Source organism: Myripristis murdjan, chromosome 22, assembly GCF_902150065.1.
Source record: "Myripristis murdjan chromosome 22, fMyrMur1.1, whole genome shotgun sequence".
NCBI classification, from domain to species: domain Eukaryota; kingdom Metazoa; phylum Chordata; class Actinopteri; order Holocentriformes; family Holocentridae; genus Myripristis; species Myripristis murdjan.
In genome coordinates this window covers 11,684,105-11,701,401 of record NC_044001.1, presented here as the reverse complement: position 1 = coordinate 11,701,401, position 17,297 = coordinate 11,684,105, and the positions used below count along the sequence as shown (strand labels likewise).

General features: G+C 42.0%; 2 protein-coding genes across 2 annotated transcripts; one reads left to right on the top strand and one right to left on the bottom strand.

The window, feature by feature from the left end:
* Positions 1-50: 50 nt before the first annotated feature.
* Positions 51-9,177, bottom strand: LOC115354780 (RNA polymerase II elongation factor ELL-like). Its single transcript, XM_030045297.1, has 12 exons — positions 8,941-9,177; positions 7,093-7,137; positions 6,846-6,967; positions 5,157-5,317; positions 3,323-3,621; positions 2,713-2,837; positions 1,892-2,381; positions 1,659-1,746; positions 1,498-1,564; positions 882-1,053; positions 665-709; positions 51-561 (listed from the first exon to the last, which is right to left on the bottom strand). The coding sequence occupies exons 1-12, from the start codon at positions 9,070-9,072 to the stop codon at positions 433-435; spliced, it is 1,875 nt and encodes a 624-aa protein (XP_029901157.1). The 5' UTR covers positions 9,073-9,177; the 3' UTR covers positions 51-432.
* Positions 9,178-11,783: 2,606 nt separating this feature from the next.
* Positions 11,784-17,253, top strand: LOC115354496 (ankyrin repeat domain-containing protein 34B). Its single transcript, XM_030044883.1, has 4 exons — positions 11,784-11,996; positions 12,602-12,784; positions 14,646-14,862; positions 16,006-17,253. Exons 1-4 carry the CDS (start codon positions 11,784-11,786, stop codon positions 16,836-16,838), a joined length of 1,446 nt encoding a protein of 481 aa, XP_029900743.1. The 3' UTR covers positions 16,839-17,253.
* Positions 17,254-17,297: the final 44 nt, after the last annotated feature.

Sequence of the window (17,297 nt, the reverse complement as noted above, 5' to 3'; positions counted from 1 at the left end):
AGAAATCAAGGTTGTGGTGTAGGTGGAAATCTCCAAGCTGGGGCTGAGTGCACACCTCCCTTGAAAGTTTTCTTGTTAAGCACCTCCCCTCAATAAGTATCCTTTTTTTTTTTTTTTTTTTGAGAACCTCTGTAAAACACTGTTTTCCCTCTGTATCCTTGGCAGCAGTGGTCGGATCCCTTGGTCAGGCCCTTCTCAGAGCACAGCTCTCGTATTATAGCGTCCATTTTCACAATGTAGCATTGCTGCTCTTCACGAGTGACTCATAACCTCCCTGACAATTCCAGCAGGTGTTGCAGGACTATTTTTTAACCACGCCCATAGCATCCATCTTGCTGTGTTTCAGCTCAGCAGTGTGAGCCTCCCCTGCCTGAGGGGGTTTATTGTCTGCTGTGAGAGATAGCTGACGCTGGGGTCTGTGACTCAGCTGCTTCAGTTGTGACAGTCACAGTCCACACTGAGCTGTTGTTGGTCATAGTTTGATATGAGCTTCTTGATGTGGGACAGTTTGTTGTGTAGATATTCACAGCGCATCTTGTCCTGGTTGTAGTTGGGGTTGGACTAAAAGGACCAAAGAGGTTATTCAGCAACATAAGATGGCAATCATTTTTGTCATATGCAGACACGCTGGGCTAAAAAAGGCAAATTATAAGGAAGTTATTACCTTTTTAATTTTTTGATACTCTTGGAGAATCCGATTATGAATTGTCTGCAAGGGAGAAAGAGGTAGAGTTACTACGCCATCCATGAAAGACTCCATTTAAGTATCTTTATCAGCCTAATTTGAATTGACCCTGTTTGTTTAAAGTATTCTGTAAATAATCACGACCCAGTGCTTACTGTTTAATCTGTAAGCATTGCAGTTGCCTGTTGTGTGTTACCTTGTATTTACGTGATCCGCTTTCTAGCTGTTTGAGCTGTGCGTCCAGCTCCATGAACTGCTGCGTGACGCTGTCGATGCGAGCGTGTAAATCTCGGTACTCGCTGTACTCCATGTTAAAATCCTGTTTGTAGCTCAGTCTCTGGTCCTGAGTGCAGATCGCTGTGTACTTCCTGAAGGGAGAGTAATGACACACTACGACTGATTAGGTACCCACTTATGAGCTGACTGAGTCACCTGCAAAACCTCTGTACTGAACAAACATTACTAACAGTACTAACTCAAAAATAAGACAGAGGACAAGATATGCACATCTGAATGAAAAAAAAAGCTATAGATTAACCTCTTTAATATCAAAACGATATCAATATTAAAAAAGGCAGATACTGGCCCAGTATATTGATAAACAAATCAATCAGCTAATCCTACTTTTGTTTTAGTGATCACATGGTGTCCATTCATTTGTTTGGTGGGATATGTAAATATGCATAATTTTGATCATATGAATAAGCACAAAATTTTCGGTACTGGTGTTCACAAATAGCAGATGTGAGTGCATCAGTCTGGTGTTTGTCTGTTACTGTCAGTGTACCAACACAACTGAAAGGCATACATACAGCAAGTAGTCCGCTGTGTCACTGGCTGACTGAAGCACCTTAGAGTCATACAACATCCCACTGGGCTCTGAGAGAGAAGGGGAAAAAATACAAACAGCTCAGAAATAATGAATCATTGACACTTCAGGGCAAAAATAAGTGACAACGGCGGCATCACTCACCTGTGCAGTCCACAGAAACTTTGTTCTTTGTTTCCTTTGAACCGTGATCTTTTCTCCTTCCTTCCCTGTCTCTGCTGTTAACCTTGTCCTTAAAAAAAATTAAATCCCAATTACCAATGTATCAATCCATAACAACCCTTTAAACAGCACTTTAAAGAAACATGTAATCAAAAAAAAAAAAAAAAAAAACACAAGGCGAGTAGAAAGTAGTTCTCCAAGCCCTCTGCTCTCACTTGGTCTCTGTGTTTGTGCTTGCTCTTCCTCCTTTTCCTGCTGTGTTTATCCAGTTGGGGGACGTTCAGCGGGGAAGGAGGGTGATCAGAGTCGGGATGATGGAGGGCGGCTGGAGCTTTCGCGTCTTCCACAGCAAAAGGAGCTGGCTCTAGCCTCTTGGCCACCTCTGTTTCCTGCTTACAGACCACTGACAAAGAGTCAAAAAGCTTCCGCGGATCAAGCGAGTTCCTGCAGCTGTTGTCCTCTGTCGCTTCAGCAACATCTCTGGGAGCCTCTTGCTGCTCAGACGCCTTGGATCGTGACTTCTTACTGGCCGTTTTACTGGAAAAGTGGGATATTCTAGGCCTCTTACTAGCCAGCGGGTCAGTGTATTCCTCTGTGTGGAAATGTTTCTGCGGGTGTGCTGGTGAGGAGTTGGGGGTGTCTCGCAGCGGGCTGACCTGAGCCTCAGGGACAGACAGGAGGTTCTGCTGTGGCTGAAACAGTCTCCTGTAAAGTAAAGAGGTGATGCATTAATTTCTCCTGGTACTTCTCTAAAGTCTGTATTTTACCTTCATTTTAAAAAAAAAAAGTTCAGTCTGGTAATTTATCAGCTAGCTAACATTTACCACTAAGATTTTATTCATGTACAAATCATTCTTAGAGCTGTGGTACAACCAAAACAGCAACTGGTAGGAAACCAAAACCCAAAATTACCCTTCACCCCTGCTATTACACAGTGACAACTTACACTGGAAATACTAATTCTTTCTCTCTACCGTTAATGGTAGGCGTTTTCCTGGTATGAATGCAGCAGCAGGTATACGCCTCTCTGTGTTACCTGACAAGGATCCTCTTGAGAAGTTGCTGATCCCCTGTAGTGTAGCCTGGCCAGTCCCTCTGCAGATCCTTATAGAGACAGTCTTTTAGAACGTATGTGCTGTCTCTGCTATTCAGCTGGCCCACCTGTGTGCATGAACACACACCAACACACATGCAGATTAAAGAACAAAGCCAGCAGACATTAATTCTGACAGGAAAATAAGGAGCTTCACTGTTCATGTGAAAGTCAGTGAAGCACTAGTCGAACTCAGTTTATCTTTTTTTTTCTACCCACTGTAAGGGTTTTGATCCCTGCAACGGCAAAGTGGCCTGTCAAAGTGTCCTTGAGCAAAACAAGCATCTCTTACTTTCTCACTCACCGTAACATGCTCTGAATGACAGCTCAACAGCAAAAATGTAAAGTGCAGTTTAACGGCAGTTTGGTGTCACAAGTGAAGAAATGTGTAACTGAAAAGAACATGCGCTACCAGCTCCTTTTTTTCCAGCTCTAAAATTCTTTCAACTCACATGCTTCTTTTGAACGTCTCATCAATGACGCCTGTATCTGATCGAGGGTTAGGTTACACCTTAAAGAGAAGTTACTAAAGCTGAGGAGGAAAAATAATTACCTCAAGCAAAAGGGTGTCCACTATGTTTTTGTCTCCTGCTGTCAGCCCATCCCTCTGCAGTCTCAGGATCAGCTCTGGCCTCCTGTACGGCCTCAGAGCCAGCAGGTGGATCAGTCTCTCTCGGAGCGGCCTCTGCTCCACAACAGTTAAACTCTTCTTATTTGACACACCCGCACTCTTCTGCAGCTTGGACGTGCAGGCTCCCTTCCTAAGTTTACTGAGTAGCGACTGGGACGAGTGTTTGGGCTTGGTCAGGCTGGCCAGAGCGGGGGCCGGGGCCCGGACTGTTATCTTCTTACCTGCGCGAAACCGTGAAATATATCAGATTAGAAGACAAAAACAATCTGATAACAGCTGACACAAGTCTGAGATTTCATCATCACAGACAACCAGCACCATTCTTGTTCTTCTAGTTCTCAATCTTCAAATACCATACATTTTTTTTTTCTCAACAGGCTGTACTGAGCTTATGCAAGGCTTCAAATCCTCAAACAACCTGGTAAAATCTGGGTGGGGACATGATGATGTTGAAGTGGCCTTGGGCAATTACTTCTACTACTACTGTCTTACAATAATAATAATAATGATGATGATAAACTTTATTTATATAGCACCCGTCCTTTCTCAACAAAGTTACAAGGTGCTTGTACAAGTAAAATATAAAGCATAAAGAGTAAAAACATTTAAAAACAGCATAATACAAATACACACAAAAAAGTGCAACAAACTGCTGCCCTAAGAAAAGCAAGGCCAAGCACCTAATCCGCAGCTGCTCAGTGAGGATACAGTGATTGTACAGAGCACCTCCCAGTTGTGCAACTGTATGACTGTGAAGAAGGGTGTTTCTTAAAAACACAAACACACACACACACACACACCTTCCTTGAAAAATTTAAAAGCATGCTTCGATCAGACACCAGAGCGAGAGGACTTCATTTCTCTGTGAGCCAGATTGTGGGGTCAATCAGAAGAGGCTTCATTTCTCCCCTTGACTTACATCCGGCTGACACAAATGCACCAAGCTCCAAGCAGACTACATCTACGTAATTTAGGAAGTAACCACACACTTGCAAAACCTGTAATGAGTGGGGAAATTTTCTTGTAAGATTTAGCACAGACTGATAAATTATTGTAACCCGTGTGTGTGTGTATGCATATTAAGAGATAAGGACGGTGGTAAATATGACTGCATAAAAGGAAGTGGTTTGGTGGTTGGAAGTAGAAAGAGAGCACTGACACAAAAAGGCTGAATCATTGGTTTTACTATGTGTATTTGGTGCTAGGTTGTTGTATAATAAAGCTTTGAGTCACTGACAGCACACACCTCTGAACGTTTCCAGGTTATCGTTTAACTTACGTGCATGCAGACGACATGGCTAATATGGAAGTAGGTATTCTGCGTTTCCTCAACGTTTGCTGCCATATGCGCTTTTCTGTGTCCTTCAAAGTCAGTTTTGCCACCGAGTTTTTAGAAGATAGTGCCAGCACAGTGTGATTTTATTCCAGTATCAATAAAGTAAAGTGTAGCTGCTCTCTTGCTTGGCCCTCTCTATTAATTAACAGGAGATGCACTGGATCCAAAAGTACACAGTCATGGAGAAAGCAACAACCAATTCATTTTGATACTTTAATTTGTGAATATTTATTTATATTGCGTCTAATGTGACCAATACACATATAGACCCTCAATACAAATACAAATCTCAAGAAAAGTTGATGACTTGGACTTTTGCTAGGAGGAATTTTGCATAACCGGACCTCCTTAAATTTTAATGAATACCCTGGACACAGACCTTTGTGTGTGACATATGTGAGTATTTTCTGTTTTTCATACCCTGGGAGCGCCCTCTGTGCTTGATGACAATGGCCCCTCGGCTGCGCGTCTCCTCCTCAGCCTGGGCAATGCTCTTAAAGGCCTTATGGTACGAGTCATCGGTGGCGTTGACTGTCATCTTTGTCTGAATCACCCCCACACAGGATAGGTCCTGGCCAGCACTGTGAGGAAGGGAGGGAGGCCGGTGAATAACAGTGACTGCTTTGACTGTATTCAGGCCTCCTGACATATGTTTATGTGTTGCAGTTCAAATTTCATATTGGGCTGGGCGATATGAACAAAACCAAACATCACAATATCTTTGGCCAAATACCTCAATTAGAGACCGACTGACAGTGGATTTCTGGGGCTGATGCCGATATTAGGCAGTAAAAAAAATTCCAATATAGATATAGACCAACACATAAATGAACACTTTTTGCAGTAAGTGGCTATCAAATACTATGTAATGGAGACAGGATATTTTACAGTTTAAGAATAAACTTTACTGTCCAAAATGACATCAGTGCACTGAAGTCAAATAAACATCCCTGAGAATTTAGCAATTATGAATAACTATATATATATATATATATATATATATATATATATATAAAAACACACACACAAATAAAACTGTACATTTAAATATATTAATTACACTTGAATTAAGAAAAAGGAAAAATGATCAAATATTCATTTCTAAATTACCCAAAGCATTTTTTTCTGCATTATGCTCCATAAACAGTGAATATGCTGATACTGGGCATCCATTGTTAACTGTCAACTGGGGCTTATCACTCTGTAGTTGAAGATTATTTTATTTTTCACAATAAGAATCATCACAGTATGCACACCAAGCTGGCAAGAGCTAAAAAAAAATGCTGTCATATGTTTGTCACACATTTCCAGGCTCTCCAGAACTGCAGAGGGACCCTGGGGTTTCTCTGGCATTCACAGAGAGCTATGCATGTAGGAAAATAGTCAACAGGATGGCTTTCACACAATGGTGGAGGACTGGAGATACTCTTGAATACGGAAACCCATTCAGAAACCTAGGGAATTATTAGGATACTGTATCCTAATTAGAAACAGATGAAATTATGGAATAAACTTTACGTATTCTGCCCACACCACTGTGGGCAAAACATGCTTATAAAGTGCCATTGGGTTTGAATTCAGGTGAAGTAATCCCCAATGTGAATGAACATAAATTAAGTAAGATAAAATGTCATGTTTGCAAAACTGTTTAGTTTCAAAGTCAATTTAGTATCCGTCCAAGTAAGGCTTTGCTGCAAGTCGTCAATCAGCTGCATCCAAATCCAACAATTCACCCAAAATACAAAAAAAGATATTTTCAGATTTACTTTTAGTGCAGTCTATCCATATGGTTTCTGTGTAACTTGGCAGTGTTCTGAGTTTTCTGAAATCTCCCCCACTGTTTTGGGATGCAGCACCCCAAAGCAATATGGCTGGACAGTAATTTGTTTGTGGTGCTCAAACCGTAAAAATATTACATGTGAAAAACTCAAAACCTCACCAGTTCCAACAGATACAATCTGGATGGACAAATTACCATAGAGGTAAGTGGGATAATGCCTTTTTTTGGTGAACTGGCCCTGTAATTTTTGCAAACTTTACTCATGGCTGATTATAAACAGAAGGTAATTCAAGTGTTTTATGTGAATATTTTCCGTTGTGGTGTGTTACCCGGTGCTGAGCTGTTGGACGCAGTCGAAGCTTCCATGCGGATTGTCGCTTGCAACATTAGTCAAGCTGAAGGTGAATGTCCTCACTTCACCTCTGTTCTCTGAACAGGGGACTGTGATTCTCTGTGACGGGAGAGAGAGGGAGAGGGAGGAAGCGAAAGAGGGGAATATATTTAACATCTATAACTGTCTGTATGAAATGAAAGTAATAAATTAACTATGGAAAGTGAAAAAGCAGTTCTTCTTACGCCTTGGTTTTCATTGAAACAGATAGTGGGATGGGAAAACCGGCCCTGGAATACACACAAAGGGAGAGATCATTTGACTCATGCAAAGGTACACAACATCTATATACACATAACATCATAAGAAAGACAAAAAAACACAGAGATAGACACAGGGACTTTTGTGATACCTTAATGTGATACCCAAAGCCGCAATTCTCAGTTTCACTCAATCCTCTCCACGGAGGGGTCACACCACTCTTATTGTGTCATAGCTGTTATTACTTTACCCAATTTGGATTTCTTTCCTACGGCCACTGTTCTCGAAGTCTGTGTAAAGTGTAACATTTTTGTGTAAAGTGTACATTAACTTAATTTGGTTTAAGCTAACAAGGGCCACTGGAAGCTTTTCTGAGGTCATTATGACCTGCTGTGAATCAGCAAAATCCTGTGACACGTGTGGTAGGGATCCCCCCTCTCCCTGAGGTTTCTTCCTATTTTTCACCCTGTTAAAGTTTTTCTTCTTCCTCAGATGTGAGAGTCTAAGGACAGAGGAAGTTGTATTGCTGTAAAGAACCTTGAGGCAAATTTGTAATTCGTGATATTGGGCTATACCAGTACATTTGACCTGACTTGACTTGTCAAGTGAGTCTTGGCACTATAATAAAACACATCATCTCCTAGAACAGGGGTGTGGAACACTGAGCTGCAGCAATAAGAGTTTAAACAGCAATCTCAGGACATGGATGGAAAGGAGGCGATGATTAAAGTCTAATTGACCTTTTCATGGACAGCATTTGTGAGTTCACCTGTTGAAGAGTGCTGAGTGAACTGCCTGCCAATAGAGTTTGGCCCAACTACATGTGGAGGTGTTTTTGGTACGTGTCTGCGTGACCAGCCCAGTGGGCTATGAATAACCCCACTTACAGCTAAGTATAGAAATTGGATACATGCACAGCAAGAGTATTTGTTTGTGGGTGTGCATTAGATTCAGCTCAGAGGTAGGTATTTTCCCTTCATCCTGTCTCTTTCTGTCTCATCATGACACTGACAGCATTTAAATAAACCCAGAGACCTGAGAGGAACCAAGCTGGATGTGGTTTCAGCCTTCAACAGAAATGGAGGCTTCGGCATTTCTTCAGTGTGGACTTTTTCTATCCATATTACTAGGAATTGCTTAATAGAGGAAGTGTAAATGACGGTGTGCTGAGCTCAGTTCTCGACTTCCTGCAGTGTCTGCAATCTGAATCATGCCCTTAAATTGGGTCAAATGCTTAATTGTGTTTCTGTGTATCTATCTGTTTCTATGGCTATGCCTCTCCCAAGTCTTTTCCTGTTGCGTGACTATTATCAATCCCCAGCCACTACACTGGATCCTGGCTGCAACTGTGTTCATGTTTTGCAAAATAAGCAACCACACCAGTAACTCCTCAAGCTCATGCTCTGATGCATCCTCAGTCAATCAACACTAGGATCCTCCAAATCCCTCCCACTGGTCTATTCCCCAGTCTTTCTTCTCTCTTCCACTCTTCACACTGGCTGGTATTATTCACAGTATTTGCCCACGGCTTCTAACGACCTGGCCAGCAGCCTGTTACAAGCATCATCACACGGGGACACGTTTCCGCATTGCATTATACAACATGTATTTCCATTTCATGCAGAGAGCTGGCAGGAGACAGCAACTAAGGGAGATACTGGTTAAGTTATACGTTAGCTCAAATGAAAATCAGGAATCACCCTCCTCGCCTCCGTCGTCGCCACTGCATTTTAGTGGAAGTCCTGTTCACGAACTAGAGCTCGTTACAAGGTGGTAAATTTAACGTTAGGTGTTGTGTGTCGGGGGAAAAAATGTTTGAAACATTAGCCTACCTTGTCGTTTTGAAAGGTGCCAATGGCTCTTGCCGCGCTGTCAGTGAGTTTGACATGAAAAACAGAGATGTTGCCGCGACACAGTTTGCGACTGGACAGTCCGTAACACTGTTTTTCCTTGAGCACCGACATCCCACAAAAACTTCCAGCTGTCTAGCTCACGGCGAAATCCACACAGCCGACATAAACACACATTTGGAGTCAAAGGGAGGTAAAGCCTGTCCGTGGCTCTGCCGCCGCGCGCTATTCTGGAGTAGATTGCATTACGTCATCACGGTTGAACTCACCTAAGATTTTATTGGCCGAGAGACATAAATAAACGATTACGTACGGCTTACGCAACCCCATCTACTCTCTCGCTCTCTCTCTCTCTCTCTCTCTCTCTCTCTCTCTCTCTCTCTCTCTCTCTCTCTCTCTCACACACACACACACACACACACACACGCACGCGTTCACTTGTAATACCGTTTTAATTAATTTATACAAGCACAACAAGCTCCAAGGGAAATACTACCAAGAGTGATACTAGACTTTAGAGTCTATAATCTATAGTCTCGTGTCTAAAACAATGGTTTCCAAAGTCTGGTCCGGGTAACCCCAGGAGTCCGGGGTCCAAGGGAGGGGGTCCTCGGAAAAATGAGAAGTAGTTCAGTTCCCCCTTGATTTACTTTTCGGGAATTAAAGAGCATCATTTTCACGTTATGTTTTGTTTTAACCAGTTTTGGTCAAATTGTTAATGTTCAAGTATGACATTTACACAAACCAAGATATCTGTCAGGGCCCCTATAGGGCATGAAAAAGTTTGAAAACCTTTTCATGTTCAGGGTGCCTTTCCTTTAACACCTTTAACAGAGAAAAGCATCACAAGAAAGAAATATTACTGGACCCTGATTAGGCCTACTTAGCAGGTGAAAAATACTGGCCTATTTTATTGATTAACATGCTGATCAATGTACCTGTAATTAGTTATTTTTCTCAAAATAATTCTGAGAATAAATATACGTTGAATAAAAATATGGCATGTGACACACAAAGTATTTAGGGAAGGAATCTGTTGTGGAGGGTCAGATTTTGACCTTTAGCACCACTTTTGACCTGAAGTCCATTTGTTTCTTCCAGGGCTTCACACATGTCTCCTATTAAGGGATGAGCAGTGGTGCACTCACTCCTATGGCATGCTATATGCATCATGTTTTGGGCATGACAGAAAAATCAGACTCAGTGGTACAATCATATTCAGTTTCAGTATTAACCCCCACTCTCTCATATGTGATATTGATATTAAAACACCCTCTCCATTCAAAGTTTGACTAATGAACTGATGACATCATACTCAGATATTCAAGGCCAGTGGTCAGTGTCCTCTCATTTCCCTCTGTTGATATAAAACCTCATAGGGTTTTTCTGAATGAAGACTTGCAGCACACTGTTTTATTTTTTATGTTATGGCTTGCCAGTACTTAAACCACTTACCTACTATTTCAGGGATACTGAAAATGTTTTCATTTCATGTCCATTCACAATATGAATGATGTTTTTATCACTGATTTTTTATCACTGAAAACAAAATGAAAATACCAACCGATTGCCATTTGACTTAATTGCATGCCTGGTTTTCGAATGAAGTGCTTTCCTGGTCTCAGGGGCAGGCTTCTCTCTCTCTCTCTCTCTCTCTCTCTCTCTGTCTCTGCTTGCTTTTGTTGCAACAAAAGATACAGATAAATACAAAGAGAACAAACCCATCACAAATTTTCAGATATATGCTGTACTGGGTGTTTATGTGCATGTCTGTGCATATGAACCTGTGTGTGTGTGTGTGTGTGTTTCTCTCACTCCCCATCTCTTCATCTGTCTCTCTCTATCAGCGTTTGAACACAGATGGTGGCCACAAGCAGATGAGCGCTGTTCAAAGCTGACTCCTATCAAAGGGCCTCTGGGCCTTTGTAGCACGGTGCCTGCAACAGGTGACATTTGCAGCTCAAAACCATTCATAACTTTGAACGCTCACGTCTGCCCACACCCCCCCTCAGCCCAGCAGGTATGGAGTGGACGGATAGGGATAGAGAAGTTACAGAGGGGGGAGCGAGAGAGAGTGAGGGATGAAAGATAGTATCTTCTCACTTTCCATTCTGTGATTTGCCATGGGCCAAGAACGAGGACGGTCTGTGCAAAACCAAGGTGAACCATTTAAAGGAAATGAAGAAATGATAGAATAAAATCATTGATTTTCCTTTGCACCTTGTCTGAATCCATCTGAGATGACTGCTTCAACATTTCCACTTCTGTAGAACAGGAATAAGTAATAAACAATCATCACAAACGGAGAGTCAAGGTGAGTCTTTATGTATTTATAATAACATCAGCCCTTCAATTATGTATATGGATTTTTTCAATAGTTTGGTTCATTCTCTCACATATCATTAATATAATGGAAATTTACACGGTGTAATGTGTTTATGTTGGCAGAATTTTTCAGTTTTAAGTTTACACTGTTTGTGACTAATCCAGACATCCATAATCATCGCAGTGTTTTACTTTTAATTGCCCACTTTTGTTAGTAATAATTTAAAAGGTGAAATTGCTCACTCAAATTTACTAAGTGAAAATTATTACCATAAAAAATCTGGGTTGTTAATGCTATAGACCACACAACAGTGAGAAACAGGATCCTAAGACTACTTTTGGTGCTTGGATACCTGGGGTAGGCAGTGATGTTGTTTGACTGTTTGAATGTGTACAAGAAAAAGGAAATGCACTGACAGGAATATTGCCATAAGTCACAAAGAGATGCATATTTTTACACGGATGACCAGAGTGTCTTTTCCTTAGCTGCTCCCCAGATCATGGGGGACCCCCTGTCTGACTGCAGCCCCCTCATCAGTGCAGCAGCTTTGGGTAAGCTCCGCCTGGTCCGTCTGCTCTTGGAAGGAGGGGCCCAGGTAAACGGGCGTAACCCCAGAGGAGAGACCGCTATCCTGGCTGCCTGTAAGGCCCTGAGAGGGGAGCCAACAGGGCCTGAGACAGTGAAACTCCTCACATACCTCCTGCAGAATAAGGTCAGTCTGCACTGAGTAGTATTTCCCATTTAAAGTCAGTTTGTATGCTCCCAAATGCGATCTGCATGCAAGTTATTACAAAATAAAGTTCAACAATATCTAGACTTTGGTGTATTTTTAATGCATAATAAATCTGTTCCTCCAGCAAGAAAGGGGGATTTTTTAATGCATAGTAAATGGGGCTTTAATGGATCCAGCCCTGCTCACGTCCTCCATCCATCCACTCTGAATTTTTGGTACTTTAGAACAAAGTACGTACATTATTTTCCAAGGCAAGATAATTATTGGCTATGTGGGACATTGTGCTTTAAATTACTAACTGTTCAAAAATGTGTTATGAAAAGCCCAGTGTGACCATATCTTAGAAGAGAGGCAGAAAGAGCAAATATACCAGGCTCAAATTTCATTAACTTGTGATATGAACATGTGATCATTGGCTTATCAATGTAGCATTTAGGTCTGATATTGCTTTGCGTAACAAGCAATATCTAAATGCACATTTTAGTTTTTTCCCTGACATATCTGGACACAAACATGTTGAGAACCATTCATCTTTTTAAATTAATCTATTAACAATGATGTCCTCAACGAATCCATCCTACCAGGCAGACCCCAATGCACAGGACCGGGCCGGCCGTACCCCTCTGATGTACGCCTGCATGGAGCGAGCAGGGGCCCAGGTGGCATCCACCCTGCTGGCTGCTGGAGCTGACCCCAGCATGGAGGACTACTCTGGAGCCTCAGCCCTGGTCTACGCCATTAATGCACAGCACCAGCCGACACTAAAGGTCAGCTAGGCATGTGAAAGTAAGGAGTGCATAGTAGAAGATAAAGATCCTGCACACTGTAGCTCCCATTCAAAAAATGTTTATAAAGACAAGTGCAACAACGTTTCGAGCCAAAATACTCTTCCTTAGACTCTGATGATACACAAAACCAACAGACATAAATAGGGTGTTCCCAGTCACACGACAATTAGACACATTGAGATCAGCTGTGTTCAAGTGAATAGGGAGAGGTTCCCTGCGTTCCAAATCGCATACTTATACTTTTTACTTTTAGTATGTACTGCAGCTGCCCTTACAAAGTATGTAGTTTAGTATGTATTGGGACATACTAATTCTTTTTTTCCCTACTAAATAGTATGGTAGTATGGGTATTGGAACGCAGGGGATGTCACCTGACCATCACCCTACCTACATAGAGTGCACCATCACTATTTACAATATATTTACAGTACAAAACCAGGAATAGTACACATAATCAGATCATATCCATATCATTATCCAACACATCAAATATTAATCATTTAAGAGTGGAGCAAAAAGCCTCCGGCCATTAAGAATCATTGATATGGGTATGAATCATTATTTTGGTTCGGTGTATAAAAAAGTACAACCTTAACAGTACACCATAGCAGTATGTAAATGTCTATAGATAAATAAATAAATAGACCCTACAATATTAGCCTAGACAAGGTTAGCATGTACACAAAAAAGATATAATATGAGAGAACACAGTAGTGGGGGAACATTGCATCAAACATCCTATAGAAATGGTCTAATACTGAAGTCTTCATTCAGTATTAGACCGTTTCATCAGGTCAGGTGACCACCTCTCCCTATTCACTTGAACACAGCTGATCTCAATGTGTCTAATTGTCATGTGACTGGGAACAGCCTATTTATGTCTGTTGGTTTTGTGTATCATCAGAGTCTAAGGAAGAGCATTTTGGCTAGAAACGTCACGTTGTTGCACTTGTCTTTATAAACATTTTTTTGAATGGGAGCTACAGTGTGCAGGATCTTTATCTTCTACTATGGACTATTATGTTGACTCCAGCACCTGGCCAAAGTGGTTTTGGGATGTGCGCACCTCATCTTTTCCCAAAGTCAGGAGTGCGCCAGAAAGCCTAAATTAACACCTCTATAACACTTTTTAATCAGTGTTTTTTGAGTGTACAAGGTTTATACACATAGATGCTCATGATCATTAGAAGTGAAGGAAGGAACACAAAATCTACAGTAGTGGCGAGCTTAGTACAGGCCCTACATTCCTTGACCAATACATCTGGCCGAACCTGACCTTTCAATCTTATTGACCAGTAAGTCCGTGTTGCTCACAGTCAATACAACAGAGCTCTGACCACAGCTACATGTCCAATAATGTTTATGTCAATTGAGTCTGCAATTAAAAGCAGTAATGTGTCCCAGAGTTTCCATTTGAAGATCATTGAGTATATGGAATGAGTCACTTTGTATTACAGTGCTGCCCGCCCACCTAAATCAATTTAATTTGTATTTGTTTTAGTGGAGAGTTTTAGAGTTATAATGATGGTGTTAATGCTGTTTCAGAAGCCTCTCCACCCTGCCCAGAAAAACAAAACATCTGGAGGATACACTTGTTATTAAAATGGTCACAGTTAAATGCTGAATATCAGCATATTTATCAGTAGCATTGCAAACCCATATCAATCCATCCCTAAAATTTCCAATCTATAACCAAACCACACAAAACTTTATATAACACACTGCAATGCAGTGAAATTGGCTTTACAGTTAAACAAAGTGGAACATTAACAAGAAAGAGCCAAAAAGTCACTAAAATCCAACAACCACCTCCACAATCTCAATACCTGTTGTTTTTTAGGTGTTAATGGATGCCTGCCGTGCTAAGGGTCGTGACATCATCATCATCGCCACAGAGATGGATGTGAATGGCGGCCCGGTTACCAGGCGTTACCTGAATGTTCCTCCATCCCCTGACACCTCCCCGGTGTCCTGCATGTCCCCGTCTGACATTGTCCTCAAGACAGGCTCACCCAACTCACCTGAGGGAGAAAACATCTTCAACTTCAGAGGAACTAGTAAGAGACAGGGTGTGACTGCTGTAACACCCATTTGTTTTTATCCCTGAATATTAAGAAGTGAGGTTGAGGAATACCACAGGGAGGGAGGGAGGGAGGGAGTTGGTGAATGAATTCAGCAGAGCCATCTTCAGCACTTAAAACATATTTACAGCAATAGGAAATCAAATGAAACTGTGGGCAATCTTCTGATGTCATTGTCATGCATTTTTATAGCATTTGTTTGTATTAGTAATTGCTTTGTGCAACAGTTTTTGACTTGCCTTGCCTTTGCCTTTGAGATCACTACTGCCAACAGTAAGGCTGGAAATCCTCCTGTGCAGACAAAGTGCCGTTCCTGTGTACTGCAGAGTGTAAAAGAGGCAAGTCTAGACAGACGAGAGCAAATGCCTGGCGGTTGATATCATTAGCCGAGCTGACATACCTAAAGAGAGAAGGAGAAAATGAGTTGCCAGAGCAAAGTGAGGCTCACCCTGCTGTTGCATTCTGCTGAAAGAGGCAACAGTTACTACTACGCAGGAACTGATGTAACTTTGTGATGTTTAAAGCTACAAGAGCACTTATATAGAAACCCAGCGTAGATGTTAGATGAAAGAGGTGAGGTGTGGGGGTGGACTAAAGGAAGGGGCAACTTCCTGCGAGATGTCATGCATAATTTCAGAGAGAATCACATGTCTTGCTTCTCTAACAGATTCATGAGGTTGTGTAATAGATTTTTGATACGATGCGAGAGGTTGTGCAATATGTTGCTTGTTCTTATCACTGGTTGTGTAATATGTGCAATGTGTGGTTGTGATGTGCTACAGTATGTGTTGCTTTGATATGTTTTTTTTTTTTTTTTTTTTTTTTTTTATTATTATTATTATTATACTATGGAGGCAGCTATATGATAAGAGGATATGTTATGTACCATGTGTGCAGCATTTGAGTCCAAGACAAACTCCCCTCCAGGAACACTACAGTATATTGTATGATATCGTGTTGTATGTGAACTGAATCAGTGATGCAGCAAGACAAACAAAGCATGCATGGCTTAGGGACAACAGAACTTTGCATTAAGTGAAAGGGCACATTTGTGTGGTTTGATTCTCACATCTCCTTTTTCTGCTTTTCATTGATTGGTGTGTCATTCACTTTCACCAGGCAAAAGAGGGAGTAGCAGCAGAAATCCCCCATGTGACCTGAGTCCAATGAACCAGTCCGGTGCTCCTCCTCCCAGACAGAGAATGTTATCTGAACCATGGCTGGCCATTCATAACCTGGCCTGTCTGAACAGGGCTTATGAGGAGGGCATGAGGGAGAGGAGCCTACAGGACAAGGGAGACAGAGAGGATTTAAGGAGGGAGGGAGGAAGACATGAGGATGAGGAGAGAGAGGATGAGGATGAGAAAGCAAATTTTCACCAGTCCAGGATGGACTGGAGGAGGGGAAGCACGGCTCAGAGAAGGGATAACAGATATGGAGGATTGAGTTACAATGACTTCCATGAGGATTTCTTTCCAAGGGTCTCTCAGTCACTCATTTCTCTCACAGAAGTGTGTTCCTCTCAGGCAGCCCAGAGCAGGCTGGCCCCTGAAAGGCACTTGGCATCTGGAGGTTCAACCTCTGACAGAATGACCCCGAAGAGCTGTGTCGATAAGCTTCCCGCTTGCTTCTCTCGTCGAAACACTCTACCCTCTGTGACGGTGGTGCCACCCCCTCTTCACCTTCCTCCCCTTGTCAGCCAATCTGAATCTCACCTACAGGTCCCAGCCCAGCTTTCACTTTGCAGAAGCACAAATGTGGAGTTTCATCCTCATCCCCCCAGCCCCTCTCCATCTTCCCCCTCATCCAGAGCTTCTGTACGACCAGCTTTGCTGCCCTTGGTCGCTCCCCCTGCATCTCCCTGCAGCGACAAGGGCAGGAAGTCACTCCGCCGCCACTCGGTACAGCTGGACCAGATCAGAGGAGAGGAGACGACCCTCTCAGGCCTGTGAGACTGATGACAGCACATGCAGTCAAACTACAGCCGCACTGACTTTTTGTTCCAATCCTTCATGTTGCCGAGTGGAAACACCGCCAAGCCTCTGTATTGTGGTTTTTGCACATAAGAAAACTAAAAATGTTCTTTTCATATCTGTATGTATAATGTTAAGTAGTTTATATATTATAGGATTTTAAATGCTTTTCACTATCTGACAGTTACACCTACCCTTACCTAATAATAGCACAAAAACAATTTTTTGTACTTAGGTTAGTGGGGTTATACTTTAATCCCATAGCTGACAAAATATTTAAAATGATGTTTCCTCTACAGTTTAGACTTGAGTAATGAACTGCAGGAATTTTGTGCAAGATCTCTATATGTAACATTTTAGAAATTAACCTCATTTGGTCTGGAAGTCACGATGCTTGCATTTCATTATTTTCATGACATCAGCAATGCTAAAAGAATG

What these genes read in the sequence shown, in the direction of transcription:
- LOC115354780 (XM_030045297.1), bottom strand. Translation starts at nt 9,072, where the DNA reads ATGTCGGTGCTCAAGGAAAAACAGTGTTACGGACTGTCCAGTCGCAAA. An exon ending in GCACCTTTCAAAACGACAAG is followed by an intron (nt 7,138 to 8,940) that starts GTAGGCTAATGT and finishes TGTGTATTCCAG; the next exon opens with GGCCGGTTTTCCCATCCCAC. An exon ending in AGTATCAAAAAATTAAAAAG is followed by an intron (nt 562 to 664) that starts GTAATAACTTCC and finishes TGGTCCTTTTAG; the next exon opens with TCCAACCCCAACTACAACCA.
- LOC115354496 (XM_030044883.1), top strand. Translation starts at nt 11,784, where the DNA reads ATGGGGGACCCCCTGTCTGACTGCAGCCCCCTCATCAGTGCAGCAGCT. An exon ending in CATACCTCCTGCAGAATAAG is followed by an intron (nt 11,997 to 12,601) that starts GTCAGTCTGCAC and finishes CCATCCTACCAG; the next exon opens with GCAGACCCCAATGCACAGGA. An exon ending in AGCACCAGCCGACACTAAAG is followed by an intron (nt 12,785 to 14,645) that starts GTCAGCTAGGCA and finishes GTTGTTTTTTAG; the next exon opens with GTGTTAATGGATGCCTGCCG.